The 21,718-nt window shown below is 32.5% G+C and overlaps 2 protein-coding genes across 10 annotated transcripts in view; one reads left to right on the top strand and one right to left on the bottom strand.

Moving 5' to 3' along the window:
- Positions 1–20,289, bottom strand: part of LOC145277918 (ubiquitin carboxyl-terminal hydrolase 25-like) — a 148,272-nt gene extending 127,983 nt beyond the window's left edge. For 3 of the 9 annotated variants that reach the window (XM_080129979.1, XM_080129981.1, XM_080129976.1), the window contains exon 1: positions 12,709–13,016. Coding sequence is in view for 4 of the 9 variants with exons in the window: in XM_080129976.1 (XP_079986102.1) it covers positions 12,709–12,756 (48 nt within the window). In the remaining 5 variants the exon portion in view is untranslated. Of the gene's footprint in view, positions 1–12,708; positions 13,082–20,168 lie in introns of those variants that run through there. The other 6 variants (XM_080129983.1, XM_080129977.1, XM_080129980.1 and 3 more) reach the window with 6 other exon arrangements.
- The window catches only part of LOC145277919 (Golgi pH regulator-like), a 104,799-nt gene continuing 96,358 nt past the window's right edge, over positions 13,278–21,718 (top strand). Inside the window, exon 1 of the mRNA XM_080129986.1 lies at positions 13,278–13,526. Coding sequence (XP_079986112.1) covers positions 13,485–13,526 — 42 coding nt within the window. The 5' untranslated portion in view covers positions 13,278–13,484. The remainder of the gene's footprint in view (positions 13,527–21,718) is intronic.

The raw sequence follows: 21,718 nt of genomic DNA, 5'->3' as shown, positions 1-21,718 counted from the left end.
TGAAGAGTTTTATTTGCCAGAGTTAAACAGATGGGACAATCGATGGCCACTCATGAAACTATGATGGAAAGAAGCAATTTAGAAAAAAAAAAAAAAAAAAAAAAAAGACCCGCTATAAACACCCTACATGTATAAAAGGAAGCACGTATGTATAGTCTTTAATTTGTTATTGAAAATATTACACATATCCATTAGACCAATCATTCCCCACTCCCACATGCAACCCCAAGAAAAACAGGAATATAAAAGGGCAGTAATAAAGACAAAGTTTAAAACTAAAATTTTTAAGGTTACCCAAAACGAACCCTGTAACAGTATATATTAAGAACCAAAGAACAACTTTTTATGAGTGATTTTATTTTGAAATGAAGTTTATCCCACTCGAAATAAATTCAAGACAATCCATTATGTCTAATATTTATCTTTCTTAACTGGTCTCTAATACCTATGGTTCAAATTTAATGCAAATTGAAGAAATTTGAATTGTGAGGAGAGAGAGAGAAAGAGAGGAGGGGGGATGGCGAATGAGCATATACAAAATATATGCAAACTATTATTAAAATGTCGCTGGTACTGATTACAAATATATTATCGATTTTGATGGATTAAATCTTCAAAACTGATATCTGGACACATGCAATTGCTATCATGGAAAAATGAATTCTCAAATTCTACAATTACAAATAATGACTTATAGTGTAAAAAAAATTTGTTTTTTTAATGAAAATTGCTTTAGAAAGGCATAAAGCCATTTAATGTAAGGAGCTAACAAGTACTTGTTTATTTTATGTTTACAAAGATTTTTAGTGTAAATAAAAAAAAACAGTATGGCAGTCCATATAAATTAAAATCGGTTGTTTCTTGTTCTTGACTAAGAATCCCAGGTTGCTTGAATGACGTGCTTAAATATCACGTGAATAGAAAATCTGCATGAGCAGTTTGTCGTGTCTTAATTGTTGTACATAAACCCACATTTCACTCGCATTCTCATCACATGAATGTTCTTTTTCTGCTTTCTTTACAGATTTATACTTTTCTTTTTAATAAACTTTTCAGCGTGATACGTTTTCTCTTATCTTTCTTATTGCTTTGTTAAACCCTTCTCATGGAAATCACTCAAAACAAGACATGAAGCCACTTGATGTAAGAAACTAACAAGAATGAGAGATGATTATCACAAAGACAGGAGATCACTATTGACCTTAATCTTCAAAAGACCAAGGCTGTTTGTAGAAGGAAAACAGTCAGTAGAAAGAGTTAATTCCACAAGCCTTCAGTTCTTGAAAACGTCACAAATTTGTCTTTTTAAACTTTATGGTCTTAATTTGATTTTATATGAACTCATTGATATGAACATATTTGAACAGAAAAAAAAAAAAAATTAATTTACATGCAAACTTTTGTTTTTTAAAAATTAGCTAAATAATGCACAATACTGAAAGAATTAAATTATTTTCATTTTACTTAATTACAAAGTTTAAGCTATTTTTGAAGGACTGATGAGGAAAGCGGGGAAAGATATATATATATATATATATACACACACACACACACACACACGCTTAATTATAAAAAGAAATATACTTTTAATGCATATTTTCAAAAAAACTTTTTTTTCAAATTGCCACAATTAAATAAGCTCAATAAAAATGAATTTATACTTTCGAAGCATATATGTTGAAAGTAGGTGGTACAGATTAATCGGCATGTAATCGGTCACACTGCCGATTATTTACTTTTCTCTTTTCTATTAAATTTAAATCCTTTCATCACTGCCAAGTGACTCATCACATTGCATTGATGCATTAACATAGTAACTACTAATTTAACTTAACATTTAATTAAATGTCCGGTCACTATTTTGGCTTTTTGGCTTTATTAACCAAAATTACAAAATGCAAAGTACAATTTCTAATTCTTAAATGAAAACACTTAAATAATTTGATAAGAACAAAGAAATTACAAACCAACTACAAAGTACAAATTGTAATTCTTTAAGTGAATAACTATAAGCTGAAGTTCTGCATCTGCTGCTGCCATACTTCCCTATTCTTGCTGCTTGCCTCCTCTGCTCTCAGTCTCCACAATATTTAAAGTTGAATACTTTTTTTTAAAGTTGTAATGTAGAAACATTAGAGCTTCTCCATTCTCAGGACACAGCCTGTTCCTCATAGGTTCATGCACATTATCACCTATACTAAAGAGCCTCTCACTCTCTACAGATGAAGGTGCGCTTAAATATTTTGAAGCCATGTTACTCAGCAGTGATAAGGTATATTGTGTCTTCTATCACCACTAAAACGGATTGTCACCTCTTGCCAGTAGTGGTAAAGCTATGTAATGGTCAAGTTCTTTAGTGCACTTAACCAAAAGGGAGTTACTCCTTTGGAGTTTACATTGTGATTTTTGTGTCTGTTGTAGTTGCAGTCTCCAGGTTTAACTAGGTTTCTACTTGCTCTAAGTTTTCATTTGTTACTGTAGGCTTACTTGAAGCTAATTCATCAAACAGGTTTGAAAGAGATACAGTTTTACTTTCACTGTAATCTTCTTGACCCTCAACAAAGCTTGAAGAAGTGTATCCTGCTGATTCTGCTTCATTATCATCAGTAGAAAGTAGAAGATGTAGAATCCAATTCTTAGTGTTTTCCATGTCATTCTTTTGAAATTTAAATTTGAATCTGGGATCTAGAAAAGTAGACACAAGTTTTTATCATTTACATAGGATGAAAATCTTGTTTGGTTCATTGAATTTTCAACAGTGGTAAGGATTCCATTAAAGTCAAAAACATAAGAATTAGATTGGACAGCTTTTCAAAGAAATAACCTCAAAGCTAAAATTGGAGGTATTATCATTGATATGGTTGAAGTTCTGCGACTTGTTTCTTTAGTGATTTCTTCAAATGGACTCAATAACTGGACAATTTTTTGAACAAATCCCCACTGGTAAGTTGCTATGGTAGAAATCTTATAGCATCCCAAATTCTTGTATAAAAAAACTGAACGAATCTCTTACTAACAAATTCTGGTGTGTGCGAATCATTCTGCTTCATATTCCATAAAAAAGGCCTTTCTGATTAATGTTTACCAGTTACAGAATGTTCTGCTATTCTGAAAAACAGTCAAGTATGTTTGTTTATTGGTAAACATTAATCAGAACGGACTTTTTTTTAGGCATTCAACATAAAGCAGAACAATCCGCACAAACCAGAAATAAATCATTTGTAAACAATCACGTTAACTTGAACAAAGCCAACATAAAAATAAAATAAAGATGTTAAAACAATAGTGTTTACAGAGAGAATTCTTTGGAAACCCATTCTTAACATGTGGAGGAGAGGGTATTTTTATAACCAGTCTGTACTTTCACCTAACAATTTAATAAACAATGCAAAACAAGTGATTTGTGCCACAAGCATTGAAGAAGGACAACTGAAGTTTTTTTCTCTATGTGTTTGACTGGGGAAGGAGGTGAGGGAACCACCTCAAATGGACAAATATGATCAGTGCCAAGCAAAGAATTCAACAGAATCGCAAAGAAATACCAATTGTATAATGAGCTCTCTTTTATTAAAGTTAAATCGTTGTTGAACATGTACATTTACTTAATTACAACGCCATGATAAACAAAGTGAAACGCTACATAAAATTATTACATTTTCTTCAGGATACTATTTCAGAAGTACATGGTATAGCATTCTACAATATATATTGACCAGGCATGCAATATCTCAGATCTGTATAGTTTAACAGTTTTTGTGATGTGTGATTTTGAAATTAGTATATATTTGACATTTGGTACTTTATTTCCGCTACCAAAATTGAACATATCAGCATTTTTATCAACTTATAATGAAGTAAGTTGCAGTTAGAATTGTTTAAAAAAAAAAAAAAAAAAAAAAAAAAAATAGGCATAATAATCATTATGTATAGAATTATATTGAATGTACATATATATATACTGTCATTTAATTCAGTTTTATTTGATGATACTTTAAAAATTGTCCATCAGTGCAATTTTGCTATTCTAAATGATGCAATGTTCACTTTTCACACCTCAAAAATGAATGCCGAAATTTTATTAGAAATAATTGTACTTTTACTTATTGCCTTCTTATACTATGAGCGATAAAAAACATCTTTTGTGGCATTTTTACTGTTTTTTTTGTCAGTTGACTTCAAAGTTGGCGTGTAATTTACACTTGTTCATGCTTCTTCACCTTCAGCAGGGTAGTGTATACTGCTGATTCTACTTTGTTATCATCAGTGGAAAGTAGATGTAGAATCCCATTCTCGTAAATATGTTTTACAATCTTTTACAATATTTGAATCATGGGTCTGGGAAAGTAGACATACACAAGTTTTTAGATCGGATGAAAATCTTGTTTCCATTGATAACCTGAATTGTTCAACAATGGTAAGAAGGATTCCACTAAAGTCAGAAATACTAGAAGTAGATCGGACAGCTTTTGACAGAAATAACCTCACAGCTAAATTTGTAGGTATCATTGAGATGGTTGATGTTCTGTGACTTTTTTCTTTGGTGATTTCAAATGGGTGCAGGAGCTGAATAATTTTTTCAAACAAATCCACATTAGTAAGTGTTTAAGGTAGGAATCTTAACAGCACACATTACAAGAGCTTTTTATTGTTCTTAATTCATTTTCAGCATATATGTCGAAGTCCACCATGTGGTCACATCTTGAATGATGTCACTTTTTCAAAATTAAGCTGATTCTGTATTTCAGTTAATTTTCTAACGGTTAATAGAAAGTGATTCAAATGAGACTGTATTTCTGTTAGATGTCATGGTTATCTTCACAGATTGTGTTACAATGTATGACAGTGATTCTAAATTACATTTCCTGAACCCAGCAACCATATTTGTTCCTGAATCTCACAAGACTAACTTTATTGAAGATTTTATACTCACTAAGAACATTGTGCTATTCTTCATTTATTCTTCACCTGTTTGTGCATCAGGGAATGGAGCTCTGCACTGTTCAAAGTCATTTGAAAACCAATGACCCGTCATATTCAGAAAGGGAGCATTATCTGTTGTAGCTGTAGTTCATGAAATGTTGCTAATTTCAGCAAAAGATAACTGAATTTTTGTTTTGTAAATATATTGAATATTATTTTGTAGTGAAGTACTTTTTTAATGGAATGCTGTAATTTGAACAAAGTTTTGCAATAAGTCTATTAAATCTAATATCAGATGTTACAGAATATAGTTGAATATCAACAGCAATCATTTCTCTTATCAGATAATGGATCTCTTGTGACCTGTGATCATTAATATCCCAAGCTTTCTTTTTGACCAATATTGATTATATAGTAGTTTGGTGTTTAATTGTTACCACTTGTTCTTGGAATGTCTGTCCTTGAATATTCATTGTGCTTCCTTTTCTTATCTGCAACGTTTGCTTTTTTTGAATGAACCTTTCTAAGATTGTTTAACATATTAATCATTGTAAAAGTTTTTTTTTTTATCTGTTAATTGTTTCACGACTGCACATGTGCGAATCAGTCATATGACAGCTTCCTTATATTAAGAATAAACAGATTTGAAAACTCTTTTTAAAAACCGTGGCAAGTTGGCTTAATGTTTATCGTATTGGCATAATTTCTTTAAGTTTAAGTTTTGGTTTCAATCACAGCTCAAGTATTTTAAAAAAATTTTTTTTTTATTCACTTACAAGTGAACTGTTTAGAAAAAACAAAATACTCGCATGCACATTTCAATCTTTTTCCATTTTATTTCATTTTTTATTTAATACCGAGCAACGCTGGGTACATTTGCTAGTATATATATAGTCTTCTATAATATAAGCGAAAATGTGTGTTAGCGTGTGCACATATTTTGTATGTCCAGAAAAGACTGGGGGGGGGGCACTGTTTCTTAGAACTTTTTATGTACTATCTAGATTATAATATCTATGATTTACAAAAGGAGGTCGCATCTACTTTCTATTTGGGCGACTTTACACACTATTTTTTACTCTTCGTGTGTTTGTTTGGCTTTCCATATATAAGTGAAACTGAATTCATAGCATAATGGGCCTCTCTGGCACTCGTACTGGGGACGTCCAGAAAGCAATGAGGTTTGACCAATGCAGGCAAAACTTGTTATATCAGACAACTGCTATTCATTTGGATACTCCCCCTTTTATGGGGAGCTAGTTTTCCCCAACATCTTGGGAGAAATGCAGAAACTGGCTTGCAGCCAAAATTAATTTCATTCCCGTATGGCGTGATGTTTGACCTCATCAAATTTACACACCTGTCACTTAACTTTTTAATCGTTAAATTAAAATGCTTTTCACTTCCTGTCCCGTCGTGGCCGAGCAGTAATATGTCAGTTTTTTTCATATTTTCTTTTCCACCTTTGCGTCGAGCCTACCTGCCTACCAAAACTTTTTTTTTCTTTTACACCGATAAACACCCGGGTAACGCCGGGCACCCCCGCTAGTCTAATACAGAAACGGCAAAATGTGTGTGTTTGCATGTCTGCCAAAAACGTTGGACACAAAATATTTGACAAAATTGGTAACATTAGAAAGATCAAACTCTTGGACAACAAATATCCAAAGTTGACCAAAAACATTAATTCTGAGCAGTTCTTTGCAAGAAGATGTCAGTTTTTGCGGCAACATTTTTGCGGCAACATTTTTGCAAAGTCATCATTTGCCTTGCAGTGATTAACCTTATTTTGAACGCCCGTGACATCATAAATCGCGGTAGGCGTGGCTACTAAAGCATTTCTTTTTTTCCACCTCCCTGTCCTCTTAGTGTTACAGGTTCGAGTTTGGTTACAACGGCTATTTTTTTTTTTTTTTTTTTTGCGCGCACACAGGTACTCATTGTTTTCATTTTTTTTCCGCACAGGTACTCAGTTTTTTTGTTTTTTTTTAGGGGGTTTGTTTATTTTTTTTTTTAAGGCTTTGTTGCTCAATACCCTTACCATAAAACCTCTCCACACCTGAGCATTCCCCCCCATCTAGAGTGCCCCTTTTGGGGAAGCTGAATTTCCTCAGATTAAAAACTAACTGTGACAATCTAACTTTGTAGGATGTTGGGAGAGGGGGGTCAATACAAGAGTAAACTCGGTTCATCTTTCAGCTAGCAATCATTGTATCTCATGACCTTGATAAGTGCTGACCAATAGTTAAAAAACAAAAACAAACAATATGGCTTTCTTCTTTAAGTGTGGCAGTCCATAAAGTAAATGTGATATTGTGATGATTGCCAAAGTGAACGTAATGGACAAATGGCGAACAAACAAGGCTTGTATGAACTGGTCAAAATGAGACGAGTTAAGGTATCAAAAGACAGGAGGACCAACACTCCCCTCATCCTACTAAAAAACAATTTTGATGGCCTTGTGCTTAATTTGTAAATGAATTATATTTAAGCAAAACCAAAACTGAATAAATAATTTAAACTGTAGTATCTGTTCAGTCTCTGGAGGCTACTCTCCCATCCATTTCCTTCTCCATCTACTGCGCCCTCATTTGTCAGAGTGCAACGCATGCTAGATTATTGCTATCTATATCAATAAGTCAGTATCGCTTTAAATTGTATCAAATGCTTTTTTTTTTTTTTTTTTTTTTTTTTTTGTAAGTTAAAATATTACATGGATTCCGTTTGTAAATTTCCAAACTCACGAATTATACTAGCTACTTCTATGGCTTTGATCGGGGAGGGGGGAGGGGGTTTACACTTTTACTTTCATTTCTTGTTTTGACATAACATCCCACCACCCATCATTTCTCGTATGTTAATTTATAGATTAACACCTTCAGCTAACCCCTCCCACACACACACACCTCAAAAGAAAACCACTTCTTTAGCCGTATGTGAACACTCCAGAAAACTTGGCGGGGGTGGGGTAGGGTGGAGGGCGATATTTTAAAATTTAGAGTGAGGGAAATCAGTTTTATGTATAAATTTAACAAAATCAAATTAACGCATCATTCTCTTTTTTTCAAGCTATTCAAGATTTTTTTTTTACCACTAACCCTAAGTCCGAGTGGCAAGATTGTTAAATTATTCACAATCATCCAAAAATCACCTAAAAAGGACAGGATTTATCTCGCATAGCAAAATAAATGAAATAAATAGAGGAATAAAAATGACTCATGTAGAATACGGATTGTCCTATTTTTTTTTTTTTTTTAGACAATTTTTACGGTATTTTGTTTATTAATTGTTAGGTGAAAGTACAGAATAATTTTTACAAAAAAAACCCCTACCCCCATGTTAAAAATGGGTTTCTAAACAGTAACATTATTTCAGCAAGATACGTTTCAACATGCAGTAATGTAACATGGCGGCCATATTTTTTAATTTTTTACTTGGTTTCCAATCAAGATTCTCTATTTAAAATGACAACTTTTGAAGATTTTTGGGTATGCTAAAAATAAATATCGTATTTTCATTTTCCGGATATTAAGCAATGTAATTTTTTTATGTTATAAGTGGTGGCCATTGTTGTACGCACAAGCGCACGTGTCAAAAGCATACGCGTACTTACCACAATGGCCACCAGACCACTTATAACATAAATCGCTTAATATCAGGAAAACTACTTAGTTGCAGAACATTTAAAAGCGATATTTTATGTTAAATGGGACCATTGTTGTATGCACAAACCTGTACATATTTTATTATATTAAAAAAAAAAAAAAGAAGAATTACCTTCATTATCTTGAAAATTCATTACGTTTGTTTCGAATAAATATGGCAGATACATTGCATTACTACATGAAACCTGCAGAAAAGTATCTTTTCAGTATCGTGAAAACTAGTTGATGGCCCCAATTTTAAATGCGATATTCATTTTCAGCGCAACCGAAAACCCCTAGAAACCATTTTTATGGTAGATTTTGTGCTAGTCTACCAGACCACGGTTACCAAAAAATCACTTGAGATTTAAATATCCTACATACTTAGTAAGTCCAATAACTTGTAAATAATTATTACTTACAAGACTTTTTTAAAATAGAATCTTGAAACTTTAATTACATTGTTATTAATTATTTTTTAGTTCATACTGTTCATACTCGTACATACACACAATACTTTACCAGATATTTTTGGTTATTGACCAGAATTCAACCTACATTTCGTGATAATTAAAACAATTTTTTTTTTTAACTCATGTAGAATAAAATCAATGAAAAAAAAATAGATAAATGAATAAAGTTAAACTTTTAAACAATTATTTTAAATTAAATTGTTTTCTTCTATACTTTGGAATGACAAATAATTTAAACAACTTTTCTTTTTAAGTGAAATTTAGTTTTAATTTAAAATGTAAAATAATTTATGTACAATAAATGTACGTGATGCAACAAAGTATTTCGAATTTGTGTCATTTCGCTCTCTCCGCATAAATTCATAAAGATACAAACTAAACAGATTCACCGAAGTCCCGGCGATTCATTCCGTTTGACTCAATTTTAGTTTTTGATCTCAAGGTCAAGGCTGCTACTTGGTCTACGAAATGGCAACTGGACAGCCATATTGATTTTTTTATTCATTGACTGCTTTACACACTTTAACCGTGCATTTCGATGGATAACTTTTTACACCAAATGACGCCTTATGTAATAATATTCAAGATAAGAAATATTTTTAATGCCTCATTTTTCTCATATCATCCGCAAACCCTATGTAGCATTGTAGCAACATTACCAGTATTAGTACTATTATAGATTTTTTTATTAGATAAAAGAAACAAAAGAAATTGTTTACAGATTATGTACATCATCACATTCAGCTAAATCAAACACTCAAAAAGTTATATTCTATTCAATTTTTTTTAGGCGATTACGTATGAACAAACATCCTAAAAAAAAAAAAAAAAAAAATTGTCGGTAAGAAAAATAAAATTAAGAATGCGGAGGGGGACAGTCTAGTTTATAAATTTAACGTAAAAAAAAATAATACTCCACTTACGAACCATACTAACATTTTTGGATTATTCAGTTTTTTGTCCCTCCCCCAAACTTCCACGAAAAACATTCGTCTCCACCATCAATAATTTCACCCACTCCTTATCTGTGCCTAAACGTGGATTCCATGAACAAAGCTTCTCTCTTAAACCTGCACGCCCGTGGGAGTTTGTTCCGCTGGGCTGCTTTACGGCTGACTACAATATGGTAGTCTTCAATCCAACGTAAACAAGCTCTTGATGAGCCGTCTCCTTAAGTAATCCAATTTACCAAATTTAAACTACTAACGATTATTGCAACATTGTCCCATTAACCCCTATCGTCGAGTGGCCTCCGGGTCTTGATAAGAGGCGTCAGGCGACTCCTCTGTAAAAAAAAAAAAATATGTTCAAAATGTCCGACGTAATCTCCAGAAAAAATATCCCCGCTCCGAAACAAACACAAAAATAAATAAATAAATAAAATAAATAAGTAAAAAAAAAAAAAAAAAAAGAGGGGGGGGGGTTAAATGCCTTAAAACGCTAAAATGGTCCGAAAATGGGAAATCATTTTATGTCAAATTATGGAATTAAAATGCTTATAATTTCTAGTATTGCAGCAAAGGTACTTATTTGTACAATGCTGAAATAACATTTAGAAAGCCATTCTTAACAGAGGGAGGGAAGTGTGTTTTATAACTATCCTATACTTACACTTAACAATTTAATAATGTGCGGTACAATCCATGCAGCAGCACTGCAGCAGCACCAAAATAATTTGTCGCCAATAATAACGTTTACCAATTTTGTTTTTAATTAAATGATATGCGCATTTTTTAAGAAATTTTTTCTAAAAGTTTAAATTCTTGCAAATATGAAAAAAAAAAGAAAAAAAAAAAGGTATTCAAATACTGTCAGTTTTTCAAATTCAGCGATTTTATTATTTTTACTAATATATATTTAAAAAAAAAAAAAAAAGTTTGAATTTTTGGTATTTATGCAAAATATGGACCGTGCTATAATTTATATATTATATTTTTCAAGTTAAATTCAATTTTTTTTTTTTTTTTTTTGCGTATTACATTGTTGGTACTAGTGCAGAGAGTGATCCGCCGGACGTAAATAATAACGTTATTATTATTTAAAAAGCCATTCTTAACATGGGGAGGGTGTTTTGTACCTATTCTATACTTCAACCTTACAATTGAATAAAAAAAAAAATACATCATAAAACTTTAATTAAACTTGGAAATATGATTTAAAAAAATAGTGCGGATCAGCACTCTCTGCACCAGCACCACATTGTTAGGTGAAAGTACACAATGTTTGTTTTCTAAGCCCCCCCTCCTCCCACCATGATACAGATTAGGTTTCTAAATAATAACGTGAAATATTTCAGCACGGTCCGTAATCTGCATCAGTATCGAATTTTTAAAAGTAACGAGTTAAAAGAAAAAAAAAAAAAAAAAAAAAAATTGTACTAAGTTATTTATACAAGGCGTCTGATATTTTTTTTTAATCGCCCGAGTTGTTTACAATCTGGATGAAACAACGGAAATGCACGTCTTAGAACGTGATTTCAACATTTTTATTCGTACCAGCAATTCAAATTTGGATATTATTACTTATTTAATAAATAAAAACTTTAAAAGTAAGAGCAATTAACTTTAATAATAACATATAAACTTAATCTAGATAAATTTATTAAATTACAAAGAACAGATGAAATCATCTCGGTAATAATAAACGTAATAATAAATGGTGACAAACCGTTTTCTTTTTTCTTTTATAAATTAAACAATAAACATTGAGAGAAAAAAATCTTGTTTAAATGACGCAGAAGAATTCTATTAAATATCTTGACTATCGAAATTTAGCTTTAAATAATTTTTTTAAAGTAAAATATACAATAATGACCGACCGTGCGATTTGTTTTTAATATTGGACCCCCATTTTGCGGTCAAAGAATTACAGACAAGAAGGGGTGCGGTTAGATCACTCGAGAAAAGTGGTTTTTTTTTTTTTTTTTTTTTTTTAATTTTTGAATACAATAAGATAGCATAAATATTTAAATATACGGTAAAAGCGCGATGGTTGACCACCTTTAAGAAGTTGGGCATTTATTGTCGAGTGTATTCTGTTCTAGGGTTAATTATTTAGAAACCTATTATTTAACATGCGGAGGGGAGGGTGTTTTGTGACTATTCTGTACTTTAACCTAACAATTTAATCCCAAATTCTTAAAGGCAAGTCTTCCGATGGTCAACTTTCACCAAATATACATAATAATTTATCAAAACCTTTTATATATATTAGATTTGGAAATATGCGGACAAAAAATCTTTAAAGACAGGTAGGTCTGAGGTTGAAACCATTAGAAGGTTTATGTAGGTTCAACAGGGTCAGCGACCGGTTTTTAATGTGAAAAAGAATTATGTCGACGAATCAAATATAGTTTTAATAAAAAAACAAAACTAGCTGAAAGTATATTTATTTATCGTTGAAATAATAATTATTAAATCTTTTTATTTATACTCGATACTATGTAAAAATGAAAAAAAAAAAAAAAATGAGAAAAGTAACGGGAGGAGTAGAAAACGAAACAAGGGTAGCATTGGTTACTGCCGTCACAGTGACGATGAAATATATGGTAACATCAGAATTTAGAGTGTAAAATGGCAGAAATAGGTGTAAAATCCAGATCCAACCGAGGAGAATTCAATCGGAAAACGATCGCCGATTCGTGTGAGGATAGACATAGTTCGTGTCCTTACCTGACCGATTTGTTGCTGTTGCTGCAGAGAAGACTGTTCCACTGTCATCTTTACAGCCGACAAAAATGGCGTCTTCCTGTTAGAACATGTGCTCCAACTAGCAATCCGCGGCGTGCGCAATGGGAGAAGAAGTTCCGAGTAACTCTTCGAGAAGGTTCCCGGTTGGCATCGGACGAGACGGTTGTCGCTGTGTGACGGTCGTGACTGTAAGTGACGGCCTGTCTTGTACGTTTAGATCCGAAAAGAGCGACTGTAACAGAGTCTGCCGCTGGTGTGAAACGAACAAATAGAACAGCCAGGGATTTCCCGCTGGAAGTCGACGTAAGCGAAATTCTCATTGGTCAACCCCGGGATTCCCTTGTCGGAATCCCCTCTGAAAAAAAGACACCAGAACGGAAAAAAAATAAAAATAAAATAATCGCAAAGTCTAGTATTTTGTTAAAGCAAATACATATCGAAATATTATCGGTGTTAAGTTTAGTTTTAGATGAGTATAAGTATAAGAATTTGTCTCAGTTAAGTTTAAAAAGTGCCAGAAAATGAGTAACCGATGCCAAGTTTAGTTTTTTAAAGTTGGGTTTACACCGGTGATGTCAAGTCAACAAGTAAAATGTCCGTGTGATTCTAACCTTTTCTAGACCGGTCCATGTCTACTTATATTTTTGGATGGTTGCGAAAAGACTGATACTTGTAGGGCGGATGGGCATCCGTTACACAAAAAAGTAACTTCCCATACAACTAAGAATTGCTGAAAAATAACCTAAACAGCAACCATCATGTCTTTCTTAGTGGATTCACTAGTCATGTTTTTCTCGCAAGTAAGTTTATTATCATCTGAATGTTATATGAATTTCTCTTTTCTGTTAAATTTAGTTAAACTTAAATAAATAAGAATTATTCATATTGAACACGTAACTTCTATTTATCGAAAGCAACTAATAATATATTATATATTAGCTTATTTAATTAAGTAAACGTTGTTATTGTGAATGTTTTCATTTCTCCCTCTCTGTCTACTAATGTTGTTGACGTGTCGAATTTCTTATAAAAACGAATGAACAATAATATTAAAAATCAATTCGCATCTCAAAAAAAAACAAAACATTTCATGCGAATTTAACTACTATTCTCATTTGGCATTTATTATATTCAGAACGTTTACACAGATTCGAAAAAGTTATAAAAAATACAAATATATAACAAATAAATCAAAATACTTTTTTTTTTTTTATCTAACTGGATACTTTTTTAGTGTTTTTATTTAATGTGACATGTTTATTCAACTTGAAAAACACCATGTTTACCGATGTATTGGAAAATTTAGAATGGCGCCGGAGTCCGGACTCTCTACTGTTGAACACGGTAGGTTCTGACAGTATTTTGTATAGTTTTTTTGGGTTTGTATTACTGTACACATAGATTCGAAAAAGGGGTTTGTATTACTGTACACATAGATTCGAAAAAGTTGTCAAAAAACAAATATATAACAAATAAACGTTATCAAAGGCAATATAAGTTACTTTTCTACCAAACTGGATATAATTTTCGTGTTTTTATTCAATTTAACATGTTTATTCAGCTCGAAAACCATACAGTGTTTAGCGATGTATTCGAAAATTCAAAATGGCGGCCGATTCTCTCTTTAACACGGTAAGTTTGGAAAAAGGTGTAATAAATAATAAACTAGATAAAATACTGTTAGAAATTCGCTCAATATATGTTACCGTGACATAACTTGACATATATTCGGTGGTTTTTAATAGTATTTTGTCTAGTTTATTATTTATAACACCTTTTCCTGAACTTACCGTGTTAACGAGACAATCGGCCGCCATCTTGAATTTTCCAATACATCGGTAAACACTGCATGTTTTTCGAGCTGAATAAACATGTTAAATTGAATAAAAACACGAAAATTATATCCAGTTTGGTAGAAAAGTAACTTATGTTGCCTTTGATAACATTTATTTGTTATATATTTGTTTTTTGACAACTTTTTCGAATAGTGTACAATACAAACCCCGAAAAAGTTGTCAAAAAACAAATATATAACAAATAAATGTTATCAAAGGCAAGATAAGTTACTTTTCTACCAAACTGGATATATTTTTCGTGTTTTTATTCAATGTAACATGTTTATTCAGCTCGAAAACCATACAGTGTTTACCGATGTATTGGAACATTCAAGATGGCGTCTGATTCTCTCTTTAACACGGTAAGTGTGGGAAAAGATGTTATAAATAAAAAAAACGGATAAAATACGGTTAAAAAGTCGCTCAATGTATGTTACCGTGACTAAGGTTGACATATATTCGGCGGGTTTTTAATAGTATTTTGTATAGTTTTTTATTTATAACACCCTTTTCCAAACTTACGGTGTTAAAGAGGGTGTGAGACGCCATCTTGAATTTTCCAATACATCGGTAAACACTGTATGTTTTTCGAGCTGAATAAATGTTACATTGAATAAAAACACAAAAAATATATCCAGTTTGGTAGAAAAGTAGGTAAATTTATACAAACACCGTGACAGCGAATTAACCCTAACCCTAACCCCTAACCCTAACCCCTGTATAATAATACCGAAAAGTAACTTATCTTGCCTTTTGATAACATTTATTTGTTATATATTTGTTTTTTTTTGTTTTTGTTTTTTTTTTGACAACTTTTTCGAATCTGTGTAGTGTGTACAGTAATACAAACCCCCTATTCTATACTTTAACCTTACAATTGAATAAAAAAAAACAACAAAAAAAAAACGGTCCTAATGCAGAGAGTGGATCCGCGCTATTTTTTAAATCGCATTTTCACGTTTAATTAAAGTTTTTTTTTTTTTTTTTTCTTATTCAGTTGTAAGGTTAAAGTACAAAATAGGTACAAAACACCCTTCCCTCCCCATGTTAAGAATGGCTTTTTAAATAACGTTATTATTTCAGCACGGATCACTCTCTGCATGAGTCCCAAAAAAACATCATAAAACTTCAATTAAACTTGGAAATACGATTTAAAAAATAGCGCGGATCAGTAAGTGCACTAGCACCTTATTATTTTTAACTTATTTTCCAAAACCTAGCGTGTTCAACAGAGCCCGGCCGGCGCCATTTTAAATTTTCCAATACATCGGTAAACACTGTTTTTCAAGCTGAATAAACATGTTACATTAAACCAAAACGGTGAAAGTGCACTGGGAGACCACCTGAAATTTACCTTTAAAAAGTTGATTACGAGGAGGTTGAAAATGAGAAAATGCCTTTCGGAATAAACACCCCCAACCTCCCCATGTTAAGAACGGCTTTCGGAATAAACACCCTTTGCAGATTGAACAACCAGTGAGTGCGGTAACCGTGCACAGTATCAGAATTTTTGTAGGAATTTTTGACACCCCTAACACGAAATTGCGAATACAATATAAAAATCTCGTAATTTCTCTGTTAAAAGTGGGTTATTTATTTTCTTTATGGATTATACTTCCAAAATAAACTATTACAGTTGTTTTAAAAGTAATAGAAATATTTTTTTTTTTTTTTAAACAGTAATGAATTTTCCGAACTCAATATTTTTCAATTTTTAAACTTTAAAAATCTATCAAAATTTTTCTATTGATTCTATTTTTACGATATTTTCAGGGTCAATGTGAAATTTTATGTTCTTTCCAATAAACCGAATATAATATTTTAGACAAACGTTTTTTTTAAATTCACCCCCCCCCAAGTGTCACCCATTTTCAACTTTCTCTTAAAAAGTAAATAATTTATGTCAAACAGTTTTATATATCACAAATTGAAGAGAAAAGGTCAATAAATAATATATTCAAATTTAAAACAAAAAAAAATTCCTTTTTTAGAAATTTACCTGTAAAGTCCGAAGTTTAAAACCTTATTTTATAAGAACACATTGTTTGTTTTTTTGTCTTTTTTTTTTTTAATGAAACCTTGGTCCTTGCTCCTTTAATTGAAAAAAAAATTAGGGCTTGAATTACATTTTTCGAGGAGTAATAAGCTTGGAAAGACAGGGGGTCGAATAATTCACGCCTCTCATTTTGAAATGTCTATTAAAAAGTAAATAATTAATTTGTCAAATAGTTTTATATATCACAAATTGAAGAATAATCTTGTCAATAAATAATATATTCAAATTTAAAACAAAAAAAATCCCTTTTTTAGAAATTTACCTGTAAAGTCTGAAGTTTAAAACCTTTTTAAAAAAAAAAAACACATTGTTTTTTTTTTTTTTTTTTTTTTTTTAATAAAACCTTGGTCCTTGCTCCTTTAATTGAAAAAAAAAAATTAGGGCTTGAATTTTTCGAGGAGTTATAAGCTTGAAAAGATGGGGTGGAATTATTCACTATTTTCACGAAATTTCTGACACTGCTAACCGTGCAATCGTGCATTGATCGTCTTCGGGTGGTCCCCCAGTGCACTTTCACCATAAAAACACTAAAAACCTATCCAGTTAGGTTGAAAAGTAACTTATCTTGCAGTTGATAACATTTGTTTTTTTTTTGGTTTTTTTTTTTTGGTTTTTTTTTTTGACAACTTTTTTGACAACTTTTTTTTAATCTAGGTGTATAATACAAACCCAAACGTTTTAGCAAATGTAATCTCGGACCTTTTGGTGCATTTATCCGGGCATTATCCAAAAGTTTCAGTTTTCGTCAAAAATGTTCTAAAACAATTTAAATATAATATTTGTAGGCTTCTTTTTTTTTTGTAAAAAAAAAAAAAAATCTAGTACATACTGGATCATTTTTCGTAAGTTTTAAAATTTATACCAATTTCGACATGACAAGTACGTAATAATGTTTCCACCTGAAATGCGCCGGTTTGAAACATTAAGCACCTTTCTTTTTTTCTCTCTCTCAAAAGAAAGGTCTGTGCAATGCAATATTAACGTCAATATAGGTATATTGAATGTAGAGACTATTTTAAACGGATGACATTATAGGATGCAACTGTTTTTCTTTTATGTTAGATTTAAGAAATTATAATTGCTTTTATGTTTGTCATGTACTTCGATGGGTGACCATATATCATATACGAGGGGCGTGCAATTAGTAATGCCCCTGACCCACTTCCCATAGCAGTAGAGCAACGAAACTTGGCACGGTTATTAGTCTTTCTCTACATAGGAACCACCCAGAATTATGCATTTCTCCCATTGTTTGATGCAGCTCTGGAGACCGTTTTTTTAGAATACCCCAGGTTGGTCCTCCAACCACAACGTGACTTCAGAAATCAAGGCTGCATCATCTGGGAAACGCTTTCCTTTCAAAAATAACTTCATGGTTGGGAAGAGATGAAAGTCAGAGGGTGCAAGGTTAGGAGAGTAGGGAGGATGGGAGACGAGTTCATAACCACACGTCCATGCTTCTGATCTGGCGACATGCGAGTTGTGGACCAGAGCGTTGTCCTGCAGGAGGAGGGTACCTTTGCTGATCTTGCCCCGCCTCTTGATTTTGATAGCTTCCCTTAATTTCCTCAAAAGTGAAGCATAATAGGCTCCTGTAATTGTGGCACCCTTTGCCAGGAAATCTGTCATCACTATTCCGTCCTGTTCCCAGAAGACTGTGAGCATGACCTTGCCAGCGGAGGGCTGCCTTCTTTGGAGGTGGTGAGTCCAAGTGCTTCCACTGCATTGACTGGGCTTTGGTCTCTGGATCATAGTGATGAACCCAGATTTCATCCTGTGTAATCAGTCTTTTGAAAAACTTTAACTCATCTTCTTGGCACATCTCCAAATTCATTCTCGAGCACTCGACGCGTTCTTGCTTCTGGAATGGTGTGAGCAACCTGGGAATCCATCTGGCAGACACTTTATGCATGTGCAAATGGTCATGAATGATATTTTCCACAGAGCCTGTACTAATCTTGACATCTTGGGCTATTTGGCGAATAGTAATGTGCCGATCTTCCAAAATGGCAGCCTTAACTTGACGGACAGATGCCTCATCAATGGCAGAAGAGGGGCGACCAGGTCTAGGAGCTGTTTCCACAGATTTCCGGCCATGTTTGAATTCACGATGCCAGCATTTTACAAGGTCATATGATGCGGCATTATCACCATAAGTTTCTTTCATTTCATCAAAAGTCTCCTGTGGTGTACGTCCTTTCAAATACAAAAACTGGATCACTGCTCGACATTCAACAGACTCCATTTCACACCTGACTCAGTTCAAACACCTGTAAAACAGAAACCACAATTAGTTCAGAGCTGTAATTTGCCACATAACCCGTAGAGATATAAATCATTGCACAAGCAAAATTTCAGCTAGATCAGACAACTGGAAGTGGGTCAGGGGCGTTACTTATTGCATGCCCCTCATACTCTATGTAAAGCATGTTCTAGTTCTCTTGCATAACGAGGACCCAGGGTTTTACAGAATGGAGTTAGGGAGAGGTTCAATTTTTTATCGACTAGTGTGGGAGGTAATGTGTTAGGTACATATTTGAAAATAAGTTTATCGCCGAAAATGGAGACGCCATTTTTTTTGCGCACTTGTTAAAATCTGAGGGATAAATCAGTATTTAAAACTATAGCCGAAGTTAGAAATGAATAACAAAAAAATTAAACTAAGTATTAATTACTTTCGGAAAGAACTATGAAAAAAAGTAAATAAAGTGAAAGAGAACATGTTTCAATTTAATTAATGAAATCAAGAAAGTTTTTCGTGAAACATTATATATCTATATATATATATATATATATATATATATATATATATATATATACTTGTTTATTGTTATATAAACATGGTTACATCCTGCTGCTACAAATAGCCACTTGTTTCAATCAAACAACAGATATCATCAGGCAGCGACTTGACTATTCAAAAGTTCAATAAATAATCATTCATTGAACTTTTGAATAGTCAAGTCGCTGCCTGATGATATCTGTTGTTTGATTAAAACAAGTGGCTATTTGTAGCAGCAGGATGTAACCATGTTTATATAACAATAAACAAGTATTATCAGCTCTTTTTATTGAGCACTATCTAACAACCTCGTTGAATTCATTAGTCCATTACTTTTGAATAAAAAAACCCGAGTATGTGTATATATATATATATATATATATATATATATATTTATTAAGAACAGAAAATGAAAATGAGATTCATAATTGGATTTTTTTTTTTTTTCTTTTCGTACAAATAATTTTAATGAAACAGTGTTTTGAATTAAAGCAACTTTGAAGGGTCAACAACAAATTAATTTAAATGAAACCGAAAAATCATTATCTAGTTTATTTATTTATTTTTTTTGTTTATTTCATGCTTCAGTAATAGTTTAAAATATTGATTTCTCCCTCGGATTTTAACAACAGATGCGCGAAAAAAAAATGGCGTCTTCATTTTCGGAGATAAACTGTAGAAGTATCATAACGTTGGAAATGTGTTGAATTTTTAAATGCAGATTGGAGTGTGAAAAAAAAAAAAAAATTTTGCAAAAACCAATACCAACCTGCAACGAACGTGACAAATACTCCCTGGCCTTTTGTGATATATGCTGACAAAACACTGGCAAGCGATAAGAGATTGAATTCAGAGTTTGTTTATTTTGGTGCACACAATACGAACGTAAACAAACTGAGTTTTGCCAAACTGAACCTAAAACCTAGGTTTGGGTTTGAAAAACATCAGTTTTGGTACGTTATTGTGTAAAGGTACTGTTTATTTAATTTATAATGTATGTAGTAATAATCATATTTAATATCTTTTCTCTTTGGTTGCATCCGTTTGAAACGGAAATTAAAATCTGACCGAGAATTATGTAACGAAATTGTTATATAACCAAAGTAACAATGATCCTCGGACAATCTGCCTGTTGTGTGCTGCAAGACAACAATAAAAATGAAACTTCAGCTTTGTGATTATCAAAAAACGAAAAATGGATGACGTCATGATGTATTATGACATCACGAGTTTCATAAATGTTCATGTTAGAAATCAGCAGCAGCAGTTGTAATCGCTTGCTGCTGCTGATTTGTTGTTTAAACGAGTTGGAAGATTTTAATTTGCATGAAGTCTGCCTCATTTGTTGTAGCTATTTGTTAATCTGCAACATTGCTGGTTTTATCCCAACACTGAGAACAGCAAGGTTCAGTGGTTGCATACAAAGTTGGGAAAGGTGTTCTTGGTACTGATTGGATCAAATACTCTACTTTGACTGCTTCTCTGTATCGGATTTAAGTCAATCAGAAACAAATCTGTGGGAGAATAACAAAAATCAAAGTCTTTATACATAGGTGTGTGTGGGGGGGTATACATGCTGGTCCTTAAATTTTCTGTTTCTTTTCATTATAGCCATTTCATCTAGTGGTCGCTACAGAAATAAATCTTTTTATCATGGATAAAAAGGACATAAGGAAACATTTGCTGAGTTTTCTTCAAGGTTTTATTTGAAGGGAATTAATTCTGGAGAGAGGGACTAATTTTCCCTTAGCTAATTATTTGCTTCTGAACTGCCTGACTTAACTGAAATGAATGATGCACGCGGACAGATACATCGAGGTAGCATTTCATTTATATTATCACATTTTCTACATTATTGGTGTCAACTTATGGTGAGCTACGATGTTCACTCTTTCGCTGCTGGAAGTTCAAGTGCCCTGAGACGTTTTCTGTGCATGCGGCTGGAGGCGCCTTTTTACTGAATTGCTTTGGAGGTTCAATGTTTTGATTTTCTGACCAATCAGAGAGTTTTCCGGGCTGTCGGAAATTCGGTGTCTGTGGGAGCCGATGAGAATCTTTAAAAGAGCTCTGTATTTTCCAAAAAAAAGACCAGTTAACAAAAATTCAGAGATAGTGTTGGAAGGTATATATCACCACTGTCTGCAACTCAAATCTAACACGACAACACTTTGAACATAACAGTCAGCTAATCAGACAATGTAGGCGAACACACAGACACAGTAACTAACTTTTGCATTCCCCCTTTTATTATCGTATGCTCACTTGAAATTAAGTTTATGAAAATAAATATTTTAAAACTTCACACATTTTTCAATGAAC

Source organism: Euprymna scolopes, chromosome 6 (genome assembly GCF_053919585.1).
Source record: "Euprymna scolopes isolate OS-2025 chromosome 6, ASM5391958v1, whole genome shotgun sequence".
In the NCBI taxonomy this organism is placed as follows: domain Eukaryota; kingdom Metazoa; phylum Mollusca; class Cephalopoda; order Sepiida; family Sepiolidae; genus Euprymna; species Euprymna scolopes.
This window is presented reverse-complemented; position numbering and strand designations above follow the sequence as displayed.